At 45.6% G+C, this 21637-nt stretch overlaps 1 protein-coding gene across 2 annotated transcripts in view; it reads right to left on the reverse strand.

Moving 5' to 3' along the window:
* The window catches only part of RAB28 (RAB28, member RAS oncogene family), a 63143-nt gene extending 61066 nt beyond the window's left edge, over positions 1-2077 (reverse strand). The window contains exon 1 of one of the 2 annotated variants that reach the window (XM_005485024.4): positions 1703-2077. In XM_005485024.4, coding sequence (XP_005485081.2) covers positions 1703-1780 — 78 coding nt within the window. In that variant the 5' untranslated portion in view covers positions 1781-2077. The remainder of the gene's footprint in view (positions 1-1702) is intronic. The other variant, XM_005485025.4, reaches the window with a different exon arrangement.
* Positions 2078-21637: the final 19560 nt, after the last annotated feature.

A 21637-nucleotide genomic window follows, 5' to 3' on the forward strand; every position in this document is an offset into this window, starting at 1 on the left:
CTGAGTGCTGCCAGGCCAGTGGGATGGTGGGAAGGAGCCTCTATTACAGCATCATCTAGGGGGGACAGGAGGAAAAGCAGCCCACCAGAGTACTGCTGCTGCTCGTGCCCAAGAACCTGCCCTGGAAGCATGAGATTCCTGGAGTCAGCAGGAGATGCAGTGAGTGGCAGCTCCTGTGAGAGAGGTAGGAACCAACAGGAATATACATCAAAACTCAAGAATGCTTGAAAATCCATGCTTGGCGAGAGGTCTTGCCACAAGCTGCTCAACAGCAGCAGTGAAAGGATTCTTCAGTGTGAATGGGAAACTCCTGGGAAATGCTACCCATGAAGCAGCACTTCAGCTGTCAATGGTGTACATTTATTATGCTCTTATCACACAGCTGGTTGGAATTGCCCATGTACTGACTCAGATGAACACAATACCACTTCAGACTGGGTTTAGAATCACTGGAGACAAAAAAAATGTTTTGTTTCTTTACAGAGCTCTGAGTAAGTAAGTGAGCAAAACCACATGTACTTTCACTTAGAGCTTATTCCTATTTATGCAAGGCACTACACTTAAACCAGCTCTACGAACATTTCCTTTTTTCATATGAACTGTGAAGCATGCAGAATTTCTTCTCCTTGCAATTTCAAAAGTTAATGACAGAGGAAAGAACTGTATACTTCAATCATACAATAAATTTACTATTAGAACTGTATACTTCAATCATACAATAAATTTACTATTTTCAGGTGTGTCTCACAAAATTATTCAGGCTATATATGCCAATATGCAATGTTCAAGGGAATAGTTAGGATCAGTAACTATTTTAAATGGTCAAGAAAGCAGCCTTTCTTTTGCCTTCTTTGGTCTCTCCTTGTCAAAATTTCTCTTTTACAAAGAGAAATTTGTTGGATTATTGTTTGATTGGTTTGATTATTGTTTGATTATTGTTGATAAAAAACGTTTATAAACCGGGTTTCATTATGGTGATTACAGATAGGAAAAAAAAAAAAAACCCAAAACATAGGAGTTACAAACTAAAATAGACGCAGCAGTGCCTTTTCAAACTCTGAACAGTAACTCCACTAGATGCAAAGTGTTACATCCAGCTCGGGAGGCTGGCAGCTCTGTATCCGAAAGGAAGGGCGCCTGCAGCCCCAGCTAAGCGACCTTCCCTGCTCGTCCCTTTGGAGGGGAGCCACAAACGCCCGTGCCCGGTCCGGACCCCAGCCCTGCCCGCCCGGGGCACTGCAGCCGCCGAGAGCGGCTCTGGGCTGTTCCAGCGGCTCCGGCCGAGCAGCTCCTGCCTCCATCGCGCCATGGGCAGCGCACGGGGACCACGGCAACTCCGTCAGCACAGCACGAACTACGTTACTGGCCGCTCCTTTGCTCGCGGCTCAAGAAAATTGGATTACAGTCGTGTACGTCTTTTAGGTGACGATACCTCCTCGGGTCGGAAGGCCCGCCAGAGGGTTCGGCTGCCGGGCACGGCGCGGACACCGGCGGGAAGAGCCTGCGTCCCCCGTGCCTGGAGGGCCTGGAGCCGAGAGGGAGCAGCCAGCGGGTATCGCGACAGCGGCTGCGCGACAGACTGGAAGCGCCGCGGGCTGCTCCCTCCTCAGCAGCAGAGCCGGGCAGCGTGAGGGAGAAGGCGGCGAAGGGGCTCAGGGCACCGCGGCGAGGGAGAGGAGCTGCCGGCGGGGCCGGCACTGACCTTGCCGGTGGTGCCGTCCCCCAGCACCACCAGCTTGAGCTGGCGGTCCGGACTCTCCTCCTCCTCCGAGTCCGACATGATCTCTACGGCCCCGGCGGGAAAGAAGAGGCTGAGAGCAGCCGGGAGGAGTCGGGTGCAGGAGCGAGAACGGGACAGGGAGAAGAGCGAGCGCCGCGCTCACAAAGCCGGCACCAACGGTGGAGCCACCACCGCCATCTTCCTCCGGCGCGCCCTCCGTCGCTATGGTCCGCGCGGGGCGAAACCAACGACAGGGCCGAGAAAAGGGGGGAAGCGGTAAATTGAGGGCGGGAGATACAGCAACAAGTCCATCTACTGCTTCGGGACACACCCACTTCTTCCCCCACAGGATGGGGGGGATGGTTCAGCCTGGCTGGCGGCCTCTCGCCGCCGTGGCTCGGGCCCCGCAGTGACGCCCTGCGCGGTAACCAAGCAACAGGGGGCAGGGCGGGGGGCGGGGCTATGGCCCGGCCGCACCCGCTGAGGGGCGGGGCCGCCCCGTGTGGGGCTAATCGGGCGGGCGGCGGGGGTTTGCTATGGCAATTACATATGGCAACTAAATAAATAGCTATGGCAGCCAAATCATAGTCGCTGGCTAGTTTGCGTTGGAAGGGACCTTAAAGATCATCTCATTCACCTTTCTCTAGACTGGGCTGCTCAGAGCCCCGTCCAGCCTAGCCTGGAACACTGCGGGGCAGCCGCAGCTTCTCTGGGCAACCTGTGCCACTGCCCAGAGGGGCCTCACTGCCCCTCACAGCGAAGAATTTCCTCTTGATATCTAATCTAACCCTGCACTCTTTCAGTTTAGAGCCGTCCCCCCTGCTCTATCCCTGCATGCACTTGTATGAAGTCTCTCTCTCACTCTAATATCCCTTTTAGGGGGGGTACATAAAGGCCTGTGCAGTAAGGTCACTCTGGAGCCTTCTTTTCTGCAGACTGAACAATCCCGATTCTAGAGACTCCACCATTTTCTCACACAGTCTCAGAACTTTTCTATCCATATAAGCAATCAGTAAGAAAACTTGTCAAGGTAGCCCTAGCTGAATTTTAGGCCATTACTTTATTACATATAAAATACATTGTATAGCCAGGGAGAACAGGCTCTAACCTCCTCTTTTGCATCAGCCTTCCCTGAGTTTGAGAACTGCCAGTGTCCCTTCAGCCTGTCATCTTCCCCACAGACTAAACAACTCCTCTTCAGTCAGTCTTTCCCTCGGTTGTCTTTTCTAGACTTCTGATTATTCTTGTTGTTTTCCTTTGGCCCCTCTCCACTTTGTTGCAGTACTGTGCCAAAAACTGGATACAGTACTTCTGTTGAGGCCCTGGGAATACTGAGCAGAGTGGAAGTATTTCTTCATGTGTCTTGCATACAAGACTTCTGTTTACATATCCCAGTATGATGTTTGTTTTCTTGACGGTGTGACATTGCTGACTCATATGAGTCCTGATTTACTAAAAGAGCCTCTGGATGCTCTTCTGTTATTGGCATTTCATACATGTTGAAGCTTTATTTCTGTTTGACTGTAGTGCTTTCTGCTTTTCTCCATTGAATTTAATCCTGTTTAAGGCAACTTGCAACATTTGTCTACAAAATTTTATTTATAATGTTATCCTCTAAAATGCATGCCAACCATCCTAACTTGCTTATATCTGGAAGTCTAAGAACCATACTCTATTCAAAAGTCATTAATAATGATATCCAATAGTAACAAATCTCTTCAAGCCTCCATTTGACATATTTTTCCAGTATGAGTGACAACAATTCTTTGGACATTGTTTGTATGACAATTTGAAGAGAACCATCTGGAACTCTTTGAGGTATAGATGTATTTTAACGGATTCAATTACAAGCTAAGAATTTTTAGAACAAGTTTGTATAATGTCTGAATAGCAATCATACCTGTTTCCGTCTCTTTCAGGTTTTCTTTATGATATGTATGTCTGAAATTTCCAATATTACAAGTACACTGTTTTACTCAATACTCAGTTGGATGAAGAAGGTTCCATGTATTGATCATGTATTGATCATGTATTCATGTGTTTGCATAATTGAGGCTAAATGCTTTTCTAATTACATTCTGGGAAAAAAAAATTAAAAGAGGGGGGCAGATACACCATAAAGTACATTAGATTCTAATGGAAAACAAGACACACACCTTTGTCACTCCATACTTTGAATCAAATTTAATATGTTCTCCATTATTTTCCACTTCAAATAATCATTTAGCCTAATTGTACTGCAAGTTCTCTTAACTTGGCACTTCAGCAAGATCAGCATCAGGGCTCAGCATTTCTTGGAAGGAAGAGCAATAGGGACAAATGTGGAATTTGCCCTTTATGATTTCTGACATATTGAATAGCTGTACAGTTGGCATTAGACATTTAAAAGCTCCACATCTCACACCAGGGCAGACACATGCTTGATAAACCACTGTTGGTGGAACTGCTCATATTTCTCAAATGCCACCTCAGTCACATTAAGAAAAAAATATGAAATAATAATTTAAAGCTTTCTGGATTTTTAGGGGAAACAGGTTCTATTTAACTCACAAGATGAGAAGCTACATGTGCAAAAGCAGGATAATAAGAGAGCAAGGTGCTCTAGGTGTCCAGACTGTGTATTTTCATTTGAAATACCACAAAGAAATGTGTGTGTTGTAATAAACATCCCAAAATTTAATTTACTTCTTCCCTTTCATCTTCGATGTTGTATTCATGGGCTTAAATTTGTCTTGAGCCTGTGTATCTGATCTGTTTAAATAAGCAGTTATATATTAAAACATAATTTTGGAAGTACAATAATACTTGGTATGGATAAACATGCATGCTTGCTACTTGCTACTAAGAAAAATGAATGGAAACTATCCCAGGAGATGGCATAGGAATGCAATTGGGCAACTCAGCTCCCAAAAACCTCCTTGCTTAAGTCTATGAATGACAGGAATGTACTAAAATCACTTTTTACTTTATAAAAGATAAGTGTACAAGAAAAAAGGTGCCTGGTGGAGTTAATGCTTTAACAATAATACTACCAAAGAGTGTTGCTTACCATTATTTAACTTAAGCAGCATAACAGGGCAAACAATCTGACTGGAAATCTTTACACATCTTGCTTGCAATGTTCAGCAAGCTCATTAACAGCATGGTGTGGTCATTTTACAGAGTGGTACAAACTTTTGCTACAATACATGCCCTCTGGGAGGCTTTCAAATTGAACTATTTTTGTCATTGCCATCTTTACTAAATATGCATTTTATAGATGAAAGGAAGCTAGTCTCAAGGTGTTTGATACTTCACAGTTAAAGGAAATATATGAAGTGTGTTGAAAAGCACTGGAATTAACAAACAGATCACTGCAGTGAAAAAAAAATCATTGATGGCAATATAGAAATAATTTGAAACTCTAATGCATATTTAAAACATTAAGAAAAAATCCTTGAGCAGTTACTTTGAATGGAGTTTTCACTGAAAAGAGCCTGGGTCACCAAGTGACACAGACAATAAATATATATTGTTAAGTAAATATATATTTTTTGACATTTGGTCTGTATTTTGTAACTTTCCATAAATAGAATCACTGCAACTTCTGAATGAGTTTTTTGGAGACACAGGTAGTAGAGTGTGACAGCACAGGCCAGATATGTTCAGGAGAGGAGACAGGCAGCAGTGGTGGAGTTAGAGCTTACATGTAGGTAGGAAAGGAGGGCTGGATAGGGAAGTCTGTGGGAATTTCTAAGGGGCAGAGACAAGAGTGGGAGTTTTTAGTATTCACTCTTCGCTGTCCACATTTTTATGTAACATCTTCACCCATCTCAAGAGACAGAGCCAGGTACCCAGCTCACCTCATTTGGGTTTAAAGGAATTTTCATTCCTGGCCCCTGTGAATTTTTGTGTTGCCCTTGTTCCCTTCTTCACATTTTCCCCTACAAACCTGGTTAAATTTTTTAGTGCAAGCCATTGATTTTCATTTCTGCTCATGTTTTGAGCTGGAAGTCAGAAATACTCTCTTTTTTAATCCTGTCATTTTGTTACAGTTTATTTAGAAAACTGTATTTGATAATCAGTTTCTGTTTGAAGAAACAGTACAGTTCCAGTTTTGATTCCTTTGCCTCCTTGCTCTTAAGCTACCCTAACTAATTGTGGCACACACAGTCCACCATGTTTGCAAATGCAAAGTCTACAAATGCAAACTACACCTCTGAATGTGGGACGGTTTTTTTTGAATGTAGTATAAGGTTGTACTCCCTTATGCAAGTATCTACAAAATCACTAAAAATCATTGCCTACATAGGAAATAGATGTATGCTTCTCCCAAGCTCTGAGAAAAGGTGTGAACCAAGCTGAATGAGGTGGAATCTGCACTGAGAGAAAAAGGAGTAGCATGTGTGAGAGCCTTCAACCTTTTTGCCATCCTCTTCAAGAATGCAGGGTCATTAGCTACCAAGTCATCTGTGCTGTCCTTACAGCACTTGATGGAAACAACACACTTCTCAGAGTGATTGACATGAACTGTGTCCTCTGTTACCAATACAAGACATTCTTTTAATATTTGTTCTGCTTTCTATGCCCATGCTTACACAACAACACTCATTCTCTTTTGAGTTTCATTCATATCAGTTTTTCTATTTCAAGTCTCTGTAGCTGGGATCTGCACACACTCCTCTTCTTCAATGTGGACATTGACTTTCCATTTGTTTGAATGAGGAAAGTGTCCTTGAAAAGAAAAGCAAAAGTGGGCATTTAAAAAGAAAATATATTTGCTTCCATTATAATGTTGGGTTTGCCACTCATCTCTGGAGCAGAGTAGAGAGCAGCTGTTGGTTTTAATTGTACCACAGATCTGCAAATAAAACCCAAATTGTTTTTACATCACCAATACCATCTCTAATGTCTTTACCAGACACTGTTTTCTTCTGCACTGCTTGATGACTGTGCCTTGAGTGAAACTCAGTGATTAATGTGCCTGACTAGACAGACAACTGAGTGGAAATGGTAAATAATGACTTGTTTTTGTACATGTAAAAAACAGTTCCGACTCAAGTTGGAAATCCTTGCTTTTGGAAGGGCATTCTTCCATCTTGCTTCCTGCTAACCTAAGGTCATGTAAGGAGTGACTGTTTTTAACACTGTTGACTGCAGTGATGTAAAGGTCTCTGGCCCAGACACTGCAGTGAACAAGACTTTCCACTCAGGAATATGGTTAAGCTGAAGGCCGCAACTTTTATGAACTACATTGCCTAACAAAACAGAGAAGAGCCACTAGGCAGCTGTTCCCCACAAACTGCCCAGTAAAACAGGGCCAGTGAGGTTCACCAAGCACAGGACTGTGGAGGCCAAGCTAAATGTTTAGGAGAAAGCTGACCGCATCCTCCCTCTGGCAATAGTGACCATGGCATGTGGTCCTACTGGAACTATCTCCTCCTGCATTGACTCTGCTGGGGAGGGGAGAGAAATGTCAGCAGCAGCTTTTTAATATGTGTAAGGCACTACCTTTTTCCCTGTAAAGGGAAATAACTCACTGACACTTGGCTAGTATTTAAGACATGAGCAGTAATTCTAGCCATAGTTAACATGAAAAACCCACATTGGAAACCTGCTCTCCAGTTGTGTGAATGGACAAACAAGTTCTCTTGTCTTTCCACTAGCTGAATTTACTAATAAAGCCACACCACATTTTCAGTGTGGTAAACACTTTTTCTCACTAAACTACACTATGTAACTCGGAGTATAAAGTCCAGCAACAGCGAGGCTAACAACAGTTACAGAAAGAAAACGGGTCAAAAAGACCTACAAAAAGAGAGCTAATTTATAAATTAAGTAATTCTAACTTCTACTGACACAGTCATGCAAATCTGGAATTTCCCACATGAACACAGAGGATCACTGGGAACTCCTGTTTCTTGACCCTAAACCACAATGCTTGTTGCAAAAATGGATAAAGCTGTCTTTCTCACAGTCTTGACCTGTTACCAGTCCAAAATAAAGCTGGGTTTTTTTCTTTTTATAACACCATGGAAAATCTAGAATTATTTTCTAGCCTGTACTGCAGCTTTGGAAGGACCCACCTGAATCACTGGTGTCCTGTTGCTGAATTCCTGAAGGATACCATCAAGTTCCATAATGAAAGCAGGAAAGCCCTGTGCTCTCACCACTCTTCTTGGAAGTTTGTTCTAAGGCATGGTGGTTTCATTCCATGTTATGGGTTTACCCTTGCAGTTCTTTCCCCATCCTGCTGATGGTGGAGTGTGCAAGCATCTACATGGGGCTTGGTTGCCAGCTGGGGTAAACCACAACATCCCACCTGACAGAGAAACTTCCCCCCCGTCACTTGGTCCCTCTCCCACAGCAGGAGCAAGGTGAGAATCAGGACAAAAACAAGAGATGAAAGTTGAGATAATCACAGTTTAATAAGTGAAACAAAGCCATAAGCACAAGCGAATTTTTTTTAAAGGAAATTAATTCTCTACTTCCCATCAGCAGGCAGATGTTTAGATGCTTCCTGTAGGGCGGAGCCTCAGCCTGCCTATTTGGGAAGACAAGTACAATAATCTCAAATGTCCACTTTCCTCCCCTTTTCTCCCAGCTTTTTTTACCATGCACAATAATTGCATTTGCTTTTTTCACACAGAAATCACATTTCCAGTAGATCTAGTAGCCGTCTCATTCTTCTCTTGAACTATTAGCTATTAAATCTCATCTCCTCCTGAATACTCCTGAATATTTAGTTACTAGTTTCCAAGTGTATGACTGTACAGTCTAGATGGCTGAATCTTACCCCACATCGAGGGTTTTGGGCCACAGTTATCGAGTTCTCTTGGCCCAGTATCTTGAGCCTCTGCTGTAGCTTCCCAAAATCCTCTTAGCCAGTTAATCAGCCTGATCCTGCTTTTTGTGGGCAGTTCTTTAAGAAATGCATTACACAATGTTGCACCTGAAACTTATTGCTCAGGTGGCCCATCCCCTGCAACCTGATACTTCTTTCAGTAACATCCATCATAATTTTCTCTTTATCTAATTCTCCCATCTTCTCCTTATCTACCAATTTCCATTTTTCTGCCTTAATGTGTAGCTACTCCCACACAGAGAAATGAACTCAAAACTTAAAACACCTTTCTGTCACCCTTGCCTTTTTCCCAGGCTCATCTTCACTCCCTGATTCTCCAGCTCCTTCCCCTGAGGGGTGCAGGAAAATAAGGAAGGGGTAATGTGGTCAGTTCATCACACATAGTCTTTCCCTTTCCTTCCTTTGCAGGGGAGGATCTTCACACTCTTTCCCAGCTTCACCATGGGTTACCCAAGGGTCACAGCCTCCTTCATGCCTGTTCCAGCATGGGGTCTTTTAGGGGCTGCTGGTGGATCTCTGCTCCACCAAGGAATTCAACAGAGCACCTGCCTCTCCAAGGTCTGCACTACAGGCTGCAGAGGGATAAATCTCTGCTCCTGTGCCTGAAGCATCTCCTTCACCTCCTTCTCCACTGACCTTGGTGTCTGCATGTTTGCTCTTCTCACATATTCTCACTTCTCCCTTCAGATGCACTTGTGCAGATTTTTCCCCTCTCTCCTTAACTCCTAGAGGCACTGCCGCTGTTGCTGTTGGCATGACCTTGGCTGGTGGCAGGTCCATCTTGGAGCCAGCTGGTGTTGGCTCATGTTGGACATGATGGAAGCTTCTGGCAGCTTCTCACAGAACCCACCCCCACCCCCGCTATCAAAACCTGGACACGCAAACCCAATACATTATCATGTCTAAATTGCACATGTCTAAAAATCTTTCAGCAAATCAACTGTCTCATTAATATGACATGTGAAGTAAACCTGTGTTGCAATGTATCCTATTTTTCATTTGCCTACAGGTCCTTATTAACATTCTTTTTCACTCTGAACTATATGTCAAAAGAAATCCCTTGGAAATACATTAATTAAAGCTTTTATATAATCTATCAGTCGGTGAAGACTGTGTGAACGATTCAGAAGACAAACTCAATTTTCTGAATAAATTATTAATTGCAAATGATATTTAATATCATTTGACATAAATATGATAGTGGATATATCCCTTGAAGCACTTTCATGATCAGCTTTCACAGCAATAATTATTCACTATTGATATTCATCCAAGGAACTGCACATACATGAGTTGAATGAATCTTGACATTGGAAACCCTCTGCAATCCCCTTTCTGCCAAGTCTAAACAACCTAGCCTCAAAGGTGAGAAAAGAGCTCCAGGTTTCCTACTTTGACCTTTCCAAATATACATTTATCTCCAACATTAAACTGCAGATGTCATAGTCATGACAGTGCAGCTCTGTGTTCACTGCAGCACATGCCAGCCATGCTTTTAGAGTGCTTACAGCTAGTTAGTTCCCCAGACTCCTAGACTTTATTATACTGGCTGCTGTAGAGCCTCTACTCCTCTGCTCCTTCACTGTGCAGCTTCATCTATAAGTACTTCACAGCTGGAAGGTACTGATGATCCAGTACAGTTGTCTGTCATTTTGTGTACAATTGTCTCATTGTTCTTTGATTGTCCCCCATGACTGTGGAAATTTTTTTTTCTTTTTCCCTAGATTGCAATTTGCAGTTTTTAGGGAACAAATATGATCTGTTGGCTATATCTGTGTACATCACCTAGTGAACTGAGATCCTCATGTCTGACTACAGATTTTAGCTGCTGTGAATATTCAGGCGATGCAGTCAGGTGTATAGCTCAGTCTGGAGTTATTGGATGCGCACTTTCCTGTGAAACTTTCATGGGAGAGGTAAGTTTGTACTGACTGCAGACACCAAGACTGATTTTCTTGAGCAAACAACTATTTCAGCCCAAAATTTATTTGAAATATCCATGGAGTGTCATTTAGTATCCTCCAACTCAGCTATGTCCTGTTGTAATAGTCTATATAAGATACAGTACTCTGGAGAATGAGCATTTCCTCCACAGACCTACCATCAGCTGTGCCATCTCATTGCCACGTCCACAAATGAAGGCAAAGCACTAACTTTGCCAGAAAATGGTCCCCATCTGAATAGCTTAATGCAATATCTTAATCAGCTTTGAAATATATTCAGTGCCCACTAGGTGTGTGTGTCACTACCTACCGTGACAGAGGGCTCCGTCTGTGTTCAGGAGCCAGCAGCTGCAGCAGTTCAGGAGGTCACATCCACAATTTCTCCATGGTTTGCTACCACCACTGCAGCAATGAATGTGCACCCACACCTCACCCACACCACAGCCTCACCTGAGCTCATCTCCATCAGCAACCTGAGCCACAACATGAGCAATCAGGCTGGGCACAAGTCCCTCCAGCTGCTGCAGCTTCTGTGAGCTGTGACATCCAGCAAACTGGAGAGCTGACATCCTGGCTGGAAGCTAGTCTGTCCTAATAAACACACTTTCTCAGACATTATTTATATCATTTAGCACAGTAAAGTTCACAGCTCAGTGTCAATGTGTCTCAGCTGGAATGACAAAGAACTAATATTTCTGAGTTTTTCCGTTCATCTTTGTTATTGCACATGACAAACTAAAATCAGAACTATCCCCCGTTTTCCATAAGGGACTATGACCAGCAGAATTACATCTCTTGGATAACTGGTTTTCAAACCCCTACTTTGTATCAATTTTCTTCTGATGTGGTATCAAAAGTTGTGACTCACTCAGTGTTTTTCCTCAACGCTAGCTTATATGCTTCCAAACTAATTTCTTCCCAGGAAATTCTACATCTTGAGGGCAATTTTATTACTGCTGCCAAAACTGTAGGTGTTTCTGATGGAGATGAAGTGCTTTATGGCATGATTATCTCAGATCTAAGTCAAGCCAAACCATAGAGGTGCATTAGCAACGTGGTAAATATAGAAAATACTAAGGAAGAGAGAGTTAGGAGAAGAATCCCAGCAAAAGCTGGAAGAAAACTGTGAGAGAATTTGCATATCTAGTACTCTACTCAAGCAGACCAAGAAGAAACAGTGCAATTAAGGTTTTGAGAACATGCAATTATTACTAATTAAAATTAGGTATTATTTTCTATTTCCTGAGAATTCCACCACCTACGGTTTTAGCATCTTATAATGCATCAGTTGTTTTTATCTTACTTTACTTTGGTAAAATTCTCACCAGTTAATAACACACTCAAATTCGTATTCAATTTGACAATATATTCAATTAATTGAGAGCTTACTCAGCTTATTGCATAGTTAACAGAATACTAAAAAAATATCTAGGCTACTATGAGAATTGAGATTCTGACTTAAAATGAGATGTGGTGTGTCTTTAATCCTTCTCATCATTTGACACAATTTAAAATGTTTGGAGTGATTTTCAATTCTTACTTGTAAGTAGAATGCCTTTTTTTTTAAAGGAAATATGATATTTGAGTTGCTAGTGTTCCTTTTAAATGGACAAATGTACACCCACAGGCACAGACTGTATGTATCTGTGACTGCTGGAGCACATCAAGTGAAGTGGCTGGATTTTAGATCCCTGCTGGCAAACACAAACATGTTGGATGCTGTGCAATTCTGTCACTTCACTTCAGTTCTTCGATGGCAGTTATAATCGTCAAAAAAAAAAATTGGTCTCATAAATTTCTGAGCTGTTTGGCTGAGTTCCTGCAATCCTTTGCCTATGCAAAACTGCCTTATACTCAAGCTTTGTTATCCAGTAAAATATTACAAAAGTTCTCCACTGATCTCACTCTGTCATGCAAGAACTTTTCCAAGACACTGCCTGATAGATTTCAGCTTTAACTGTTAGGCGTTATTATGTTTTTATGTTTTCATTTTCCTCATTCAGGCAATGTCTCAAGTGCAAAACAAGGATCCTTGAGCCAGACTCTTGCACTGCACATGCAAAGAAATTTTTTTTGATATTAAAGGGGAAAATCTGGCTGGTCTGAAGGGTCATATCACTGCTAATGCTGTTTTATTTTCTGCCTAGTGAGAATGAAGAGCAGAAAACTTTATACAATATACACTGTAAACATAACAGAGGGCAGGAGCCTGTCAGCCTATCATTGACACGAGACATGCAGACCTGGATCCTGACAAGGATATTTTGTGAGCAAAGACAATAATGAGGTTTTGAAAAGCACACATTTAGGAGTAATGGATGCTATAGAGCTGTGCTCCTACAAGTTGTGATTTAAAAGGATAGAGGCTTCAATTTCAACCACTAAAATTCAAAATGACAGAAACTTACAAAATTTTATTGCTCTGCATTTAATAAAATTTACATTTACAAGCTGACAATTTGAAATGCTGAATAACTCATAGTTTAGGACTCTGAAAAACAGTTTGAATTACTCTTGCAATCCATTGCTTCCTACTCACAGTCTTTCTCAGATACCCAGAGTAATCCATTCATCACACATTTTTCCTATCTGACTTAATTCATCTTTGGCCCCAAAGAGATATGGCTTTGAAGGAAGGTCAGGGAAAGAAAGGCATCTTGCTGCCATTAAAAAAAAACTACCACCAAACCAAAACACATAAGCATAATGAATGAAAAGCTCCCTTTCTGCTTGCCTAATGTGCTAATATAAGAACATTAAAGCCAATGTACCATCTGCAACTTGGTTGCTCTGGCTGTCTGGATTTTTTTGTTAATTTACAGACTCAATTATGTAGACTCTTAAATTCACAGCATTAGTGGGTGGGAAGGTAGATGGTTAATGAAAAAACACAGAGTAGGAAACTTCTGTTTTATATGTATCTTGGGTAACATTTTTAGAAGAACAAGGATCAAAGATTGTAATTTAAAGAAACTCTCAAGACAGGAATAAATGTACATGACTTTAAGGCACCCCTAAAAATTATGGGATGGCTAATATCCCCATGCTTCTGTGGTCTGTTCTAAAACTAAAATATTAAGCCAAATGTTTGGGTCTATATAATAAAAACAGATTATCTAATGGTTTCCAGTGGGAAATATGAGAAAGAGCATTCATCAAGACTCTGTAATAGTTATGAATTGTAAAGACTTCCTCATTTTCAGTATGAACTGAGACCCCAGTAGAAACTGCTGGGTATTTATTCACATGCCCTCAAAGGGACTGTGCATGGACATTTTTAATTAACATTATTTGCAACACCCTACTCAAGTTGTTCATTATGAATTTGACATGTTTTGAAGTCCTGACAAGAAAGTTTTCATTGCTTACTCTAATCACACCATTCTTACATGATTTTAATACTTTAAAGAGTTACAGTGATTTGCAATCTATACTTATGTTAACGAAGAAAGAAAACAATGTTTAAGTAATCAAGATCATAACATTAACAAAAGAAGTCAGGAAACATAAAATAAACTTTGACATGCCATTAGGCCTTCTCTGTAAGAAAAAAAAAAACAAGTAAAAAATAAGGGTACAATTTGACAGCACTTCTGTGTTTCCAGAGATGCCCATTTTGTTGCCATTACACTCTTCTCTTTTCAGCTGCCCAAAATGTTTTGACATTTATTGCTGGGTATAAAACCTGTATATCAACTTCACTTCTCCTCCATCTGTCCTCACTAGCCTGATGTCTGTGCCTATCAGTTCAAATGATTAAGATGGGGTAAAATGTCTTTGTTTTACCTCATTTGAATGATTTTCCTTAGCTTTTCTCTTTCATGCAGTTTTAGCTACTGAAGCCAAAGCTGCATGGTGAGTCTGCATAGATTTGTCTTAGGTTACAGCACTGGTAGTGAAGGCAGAAAATATGCAGTAAAATATTGACATGACCTTCAGGTTTGTGTCTGCGCAGGATAAATAAATTCTACTACTTTCTTCCTAGAGAATGGTTAACATAACTAGAAGAAAAGCGACACTGGAGAGAGCTGAGAGTACCTGAGAGTTGTACCATGACAGAGACAGAGAAACCTGCTCATTTCATGAAGGTCTCACAGGCTCAAATCTATTTAAACTTTGCTCTTTAGCTAGGAGCTAAAATGTTGAAATTTAGCCTTTTAAATAAAACGGGCGCTTGGCACCTCCCTTTCAGAGCGTGTGTTCAACTATCTCAGCTACACCTTTTATGTTCGTAGCTACACGTTTTCGTTGAAATTGGTTTCGTAAATAACAGCTGGAGCTGTAGAACACAAGATGGCAGTGTCAGACGCCACGTACCAGCAGGGGACTGTGGGACGGTCCAGAGGGATCTCCTGAGACAGGAGACAAGCAAGAAGCGCTGAAATCTTCGTCCTTTCTTTAATATCACTGTGGAACAATTGCTAGGAAGCCGAGAGACCTTTCTGTTTCAACAATACCTAGAAAATACTCTGCAGAAGGAATGAAGATACAGTATGCTCTACAGAATAGGTTTGCTCCACACAATTCACTGAGATCTGCAGGTCTAAGGTGGTGTGTTAAGGCATAAAGTAACATGTATCTTACAAATTTATCAAGGAAAAGGGACCTTCTGTCTCTGGAACATTGCTTTTCTTATCCTAGCAGAGAATGAACTTATGAGTTCTTTTTTCCTCTCTCTTCCCCTCACTCCCCCCCGCCCCCAAATTTATATATTACCAGTTGATACATAGAGTAAGAGGATAATCTTTGTCAAAAACATATAGGAAAGTTTATTTACTGGTTCTTGAATGCCATGGTGTTTTTCCTGCTCTTAGGAAGCTCCCTGCAATCGATGAGGGTGTGCATGTGAAGGTCAGGGTGGAGAGGGTGTGAATGTGATCTAAACCGTGGCAAAAGCCCCAGACCAAACCTGCCCGAAATGGAGCTATCTGAGTCCGGACGCCTGCCAGAAAATTTAGGGGAAAATAATTGTAAAGAGCCTTTAATCAAACCTGTATGTCCAAAGCTAGGAAAGGTCATTAGCAATTACTGTTCTGCTGAATTTGAGGGATTCATACTGGGGTGTCCTTCATGACTTCCTTAGTACTACCGAGCACCTGAGCCCGAGTCCCGCTCCCAGTGAGAAACGTGGGTCTATTCCTTTGCATGCTGCAGTTCGGGCCCCAGTCTCGGAACTCCGGGAAGTGTGTTTGGAGGGGCGTTTCAGTCCAGCCTGCCTTCCCCAGGCGAGAAGCGCCGCTCCCGGCAGTCGGGTGGTTCCTGTTGATGAGCAGTTGCTCGGAGTTTTTAGTGTGTACTGGGCTGGTGATTTTTTTTTTCCATCATCTTTACCTCAAATTCAAGAGCTGAGAAACTACTTTGTTTAATTCTTGGGGAAAGTGCAATAGAACTTCAGACATGCTTGGAAATTTAACTAGAAATAAACTAGTTTAACTAGAAATCCTTATCAAAATATCTCATCGGGATCCAAGAAATCTCAGACAGGCAACCCCTCTAGTCTTTATTTTAAAGTGTTATTTTAAATGGACGGCTAAATCCTTGCACTTGCTCGCTTTAACAGGCTGTGAGACTCCATTTCCTCCACGTCAGCTGTCCAAAGCGGGGGTCGGGGTGTTCGCCCTTTGCGGGGAGATTTTGCTGCCGCAGAAGGTGCAGCAGGGCCGGTGCCAGGCCGGATTCAGCACTTTCCCGGCAATGACAGTTCCCTGTGGCTGCATCGAGCCGGAGGGAGGCCTGCGGTGCCCCCCGTCCGCATCCCCGCCTAGCCCATCGGTCCTCCCGCCCCGGCGGAGAAACGAGTTCATGAGTGGCTTTTGTAGGGGCACTCGGGGGAAGCAGCCTGGGGACTCATCTCACCAGGCGTACTGCGAAAGGCCGGGTAAAGCCACGGCATGCTCCGATGTGTGATCTTCACCCCGCTAATCACCAGCCCCCCTGGAAACACGCGTGGCTGCGTGGCCCTGTCTGGGTTTCTGTGTCACTCTGACTCTCATCGGGCTGCGTCGGGGAGCACTGCAAAGCCGGGCACAGGAGCACAGCATCAGCACCTGACTTTGCTCCCTCTCTGCCCGTCCCTGCAGCTGTGACCGGGGTATCCACGGTCAGTTATTCCTGACGAAGGGAATGTTTCATGTGGCTCAACAGACGTTAATGCAGCAGAAATACCCAGGGTTTAAAAAGCAGGCAATGCCTGCCGCTCTGTACAAACGTGGAGTTTCTTCCTTGCAGCACTTGGGCAGGAATGCTGTGCCATCGACTTTGAGGTCGATGCGCATTGCGCTTCCGTCGTGCGGGAATTAAAGCCAAACGACGGTGGCTTCATTCGTTTAAGAACGATAACAAAACCAAACCCAAACACAACTAAACAAACAAACAAAAAAACAAAAAAAAACCAAAACGACCCCGAAAAAATCACCCAGAGTGAATCCTCACGCTTCCTTTCCGCCAAACGAGACCCAGTACTGGGGTGAATCTGTCCCCAGAGCGTGTGGGTGCCCCGACGGCCGGGCCGTGCCGGGCCACTGGCGCTGGGGCTGGGACGGAGGTGCGGAGCTGCCGATTCTGCTTCCATTGGCTGCACCGGGTCCCACAGGGACACCTCACACCGTGTGCACCTAGCTCTGGGGGAACTGCGGAGGTAAATACCCCAGGAAACGCGATGGAAGCAATGCAAAGGCACTGCGCGCCCTGTTTGCAGCCAAACCTCCCCGTCCTGCTTTGCTGTCTCTCCCACAAAGGACAGTTCAAGGCCGTGGGCCGTGGAGGATCAAAGCAAAAATACTCGCGGGTTTCCCTGGCCGAGATGGTGACGAGAGCGGCGGGAAGGGAACAGCCCGCAGGGACAGCCCTGGCTCGTGGATCGAGCCGCTTTCCATCCGGGATTCCTCTGAGACATGTAAGCGCCTCGGGGAGAGCACAGCCACACTGCCCCGAAGGGCCCCGGGGCGAGGAGAGGGGAGAGGGGAGAGGGGAGAGAGAGGAGAGAGGAGAAGAGAGGAGAAGAGAGGAGAAGAGAGGAGAGGAGAGGAGAGGAGAGGAGAGGAGAGGAGAAGAGAAGAGAAGAGAAGAGAAGAGAAGAGAAGAGAAGAGAAGAGAAGAGAAGAGAAGAGAAGAGAGAAGAGAGAAGAGAGAAGAGAGAAGAGAGAAGAGAGAAGAGAGAAGAGAGAAGAGAGAAGAGAGAAGAGAGAAGAGAGAAGAGAGAAGAGAGAAGAGAGAAGAGAGAAGAGAGAAGAGAGAAGAGAGAAGAGAGAAGAGAGAAGAGAGAAGAGAGAAGAGAGAAGAGAGAAGAGAGAAGAGAAGAGAAGAGAAGAGAAGAGAAGAGAAGAGAAGAGAAGAGAAGAGAAGAGAAGAGAAGAGAAGAGAAGAGAAGAGAAGAGAAGAGAAGAGAAGAGAAGAGAAGAGAAGAGAAGAGAAGAGAAGAGCCCGGCTGCTCCGCTTGGGACTGGCTGCGGGTCCCGCCGGCCGCCTCACGCACACCCGGGGCCGCGGGGCTGCCTTCCGGGGCTGGCCATGGCGAGCAGCCGGGTTGCGGCGGCCTGGGGAAGGGCCGGGGGTGCCGGGGGTGGGTGGCATCCCAGGTGCCCCGCTCGGAGGAGAGGGGCTCGCTGCAAATGTCATCAGGACCTCGCCGCCGAGTCCGGCGCGTTTCAGCCACATATGGTGGGTGGATTTAGGTGTCAAAAGCCGGCGAATTAGAAATGGTAATTGTCCGTCATTATGGGTGAAACGCGATCTATCACAACAACTGGAACATGTCTGGGCGCTAGCAAAAATAATTTGAATGATTAGCGATCATTATGGATGTCAAGCCGCGTCCATTAAGTTGTATGAAGAAATTATCCTTGACGTGCGAAATCAAACTACAAATACACAGGCCTGGCATTGAGAAGACCCTCCCTGCTGGGCCGCGGGAGGCCGGGAGCAGCCCCTCGGGGCGCTGGCCGGGCCCGGGAGAGGCGCTGGGACCGCCGCGCTGCCGGGGCCGGGCCGCCCGAGCTCCCTCCCCGCTGCCTGCCACGGCCGGGGACGAGAGCTTGCATGGCCCTGCTCATGGCCAGGGCACAGGCGACAGGCGCTCGATCAGTCAGAGAAGGCTTTGCAAAGAGTGGGAGGCAAGGAGCAGAGAGGCGGGCGGGATGCGGCAGCGATGGGAGGCTGTCCCGAGCAGCCAGCAGGCACCTCCCGGAGGTGCAGGAGAGAAAAGATGGGGAGAGCTTCTGGAATATGTCTTCTGCCAGGCACACGCTGCATTCCGCGTAGCTGCTCCTGTCCTTGGTGTGAGGGGATGTCCGGGGACCCGCTGTCTCTGTCCCGCGGGTGCAGCACCCTGGCCCCTCCGCGCTCTCCATCCCTGAGCCGCTTCCCCCGCTCACCCCGCCATGCCTGCCTGGCCGAGGGCTTTGCACCCCACTGAAAACAACAATCTTCCCGAAGCGAGATCGGTTTACAAGTAGTTTCTATATTGCAAATCTTGCATATATTATTTTCCAAGATAAAAATGTCGGGGTTTTCCTTTTAAAGTTCGCCCCGTAAAAAGGGCTTGCCATAGATTTTTTTTTTTTTTGCACCTTCTTTTCTGTTCCTTTTTAGTGAAATAATTTGTTCGCAAAAATGAAGTGGTTATTTCAATATCTTTTGGAGGCATTTTGGGTAAAAATACGTTATTGTGTTCCCACGAGCCCCGACCTGACATGGACACCTAAACACAACTTCCCAGTGGCAGCAAATCCGCGCAGCAAAAAAGCAAAATATCTTCTCGAAGACCGAGGAAACCGGTCTGCTTCTTCCAGACCTTTTTTTTTTTTTTTTTTGACTCGGGAACTTAGTAAAATTTCAGACAAATTAAAGGAAGCTTCACAGTTGCTTGACAAAATCACAGTCTGCACCCCTGCAGAGTGGGGTTTATAACCAGCAAATGAGCACGTGCTCTTTTTTTCTTCTGGGAAAATGTATTACGTCCATAGAAGTTCCCCCTTTGCCACCATTTCTCACTCTTTACTGAATAAAGAGAATCTCGAATAGTCTATTACTATTATTAATAATTAGAATTATATTAATAAGTCAAGTAAAGACTATTTGTCTGATGTGGTCATTTTAAGTGCTGTGCCACGGTGCAGAACAGAGTGGCAATGCCGCTGCCTCCGTAAATCCGCGCACCACACGAAGTGAAACGTCCCCGTGGCTTTTCGGCGGTGCCTTCAGGGCTCCCCCGGCCACCGCCCCCCTGCCGCCGCCCGGTACCGCAGTCGAGTGCCTGAAGGCAACTCCCAAACACGACCTGTCCCTCGCTTTCGCCCCCTGAACAGAGGAGCCGGCACAAACCCCGCCACCGAGTCCTGGCTCTGCCGGCAGGACCACCTTCCCTCCCTCCCCTTCCAGCCTTCCCAGCTTTATTCGTACAGTTTGCAAATCCGTATTATTCCCGCACAAGCCAAAAATAATATTAGTCCTCTCCACGCGCATTTCATCCCTAATTATCGCTCGAGTCCTTTGCGACACAAAGCGTTTCTCTGGCCAGTTGAAGCGCGGAGCAGATCCGTGGGCAGAGTGATTTACCCCGGCCCGGGAGAGAAGCAGCGGGGGTTTCGCTGTCGGTCGGCTCTAGCGGGGGGCGGATCACCGCTGCTGAGCGGGCTCCTCAGACCGCCGGAGCCCACAGGCAGGGTCGGGCTCTGAAGCAGCGGGCAGAGGTGTTGTTCAGAGCCGTCTCCGCCCGCAGGATTTGCTTTCCCCACAGAGCAATTTAGGGAACAACGCCGTAACCCGCGCCCTGTCCCGAGCAGCGGCTCCTGTGCCGTGAGCGCTCCCCCAAGGCCGGCCCCGGCCTGCGACCACCCCCGGCCGCCGGAGCCCCTCGCAAGCCGATACCCTCCAGACCCGGAGAGCTGAAAATCACACCCGTCTTCTCCTTTTCAACCGTTTTATGGTTTTCTACCATTCTTGTTCGGTGTGAAAGCACTGTTTTACTTGTCAATCGGCCGTGCAAGAAAAGATTACGTGTGGCCTTCCTAGCTCCCATGATTCTTTTCTTTTTTCCTTCCTTCCTTTCTTTTTTTTAATAAAGAAAAAATATTTTAAAACCTATGAGTATTTAAATCCATTTATTACTACTACTATTACTATTACTATTACTATTACTATTACTATTACTATTACTATTACTATTACTAAGTGTCCCTACTCTGGTGGGAAGGACATCGTTATCCAGTTCTGGAAGGCGGGTTGCCTTCCGATCCCCTTTCTGTCTCTCCCAGCGCCGAGCCACTGCTGCGGGAGAGATTTCCCTGGCTAGTTTCTGTTTCAGCAGAGGATATGTTTGCTGGCTGCCATCCCTGTCCTTCGGGAGCCCAAGCCGTGGCCTCTTTAGTCAGATTTTAGGCAAGAAGCCACAGGCGCACCTGAGAACCACAAAACGGCTTAACCTGCAGCTCTACTCTAATTTTTTTCGAGGATCACGCTGACTATCGCCAGCATCACTTGGGATGCCAAACACCTCTGTCGGCTCCGCAATGGGGCAGCAGTCTGGGGAAACACAGGAGAAAGAGCCGGGGATGGTTCTTCGGTCACACCAAGGGCCTCGGACCGAGGAGCCAACCCCTCAGGCTCTGCCAGGGCTTTCCTCCGTGGGCCGTAGGACCTGCCTAGGAGGGAGCCAGGGAGGTGTCTGCGGCTGCGGGTGGAGGAGGGCAGCCCTGTCCCTGGCCCTGCCCCAGTCACCGCCGCAGCCCCTCCTGGGCCGGCCCGGCCGTGAACTCGCCCTCTCTCTCCGCTCCGTCCCTCCCTTAAAAAAAACAACGAACAAAACCCAAAACAAAACAAAAATCCCACACCACAAATATTAGACGTGTTCTAGGAAAATGACAAGCCCCACCTGTGGGTAGGAGTCCTCCCTGTCCCGCGGTCCCTCGGCAAGGAGCGGGCCAGTGCCGGTGCGGGGCAGCGCGGCTGCCCGGGCGCGGAGCTGAGCGGGTCCCGCCGGCAGCCGCCCCAGCGGGGCCGGGAGCCCCGGGCGGAGCCTGCCGGCCCACCCGAGCCTCTGCTCGGCCCCGGAGGAGGGTGTGCTGCCTGTCCCGGAGCGGTGCGGTGTCCTGGCACTGACCGCCGTGACACCCGCTTGGGAAACGCGCCATT

This window comes from Zonotrichia albicollis, chromosome 5, assembly GCF_047830755.1.
Source record: "Zonotrichia albicollis isolate bZonAlb1 chromosome 5, bZonAlb1.hap1, whole genome shotgun sequence".
Lineage (NCBI taxonomy): Eukaryota > Metazoa > Chordata > Aves > Passeriformes > Passerellidae > Zonotrichia > Zonotrichia albicollis.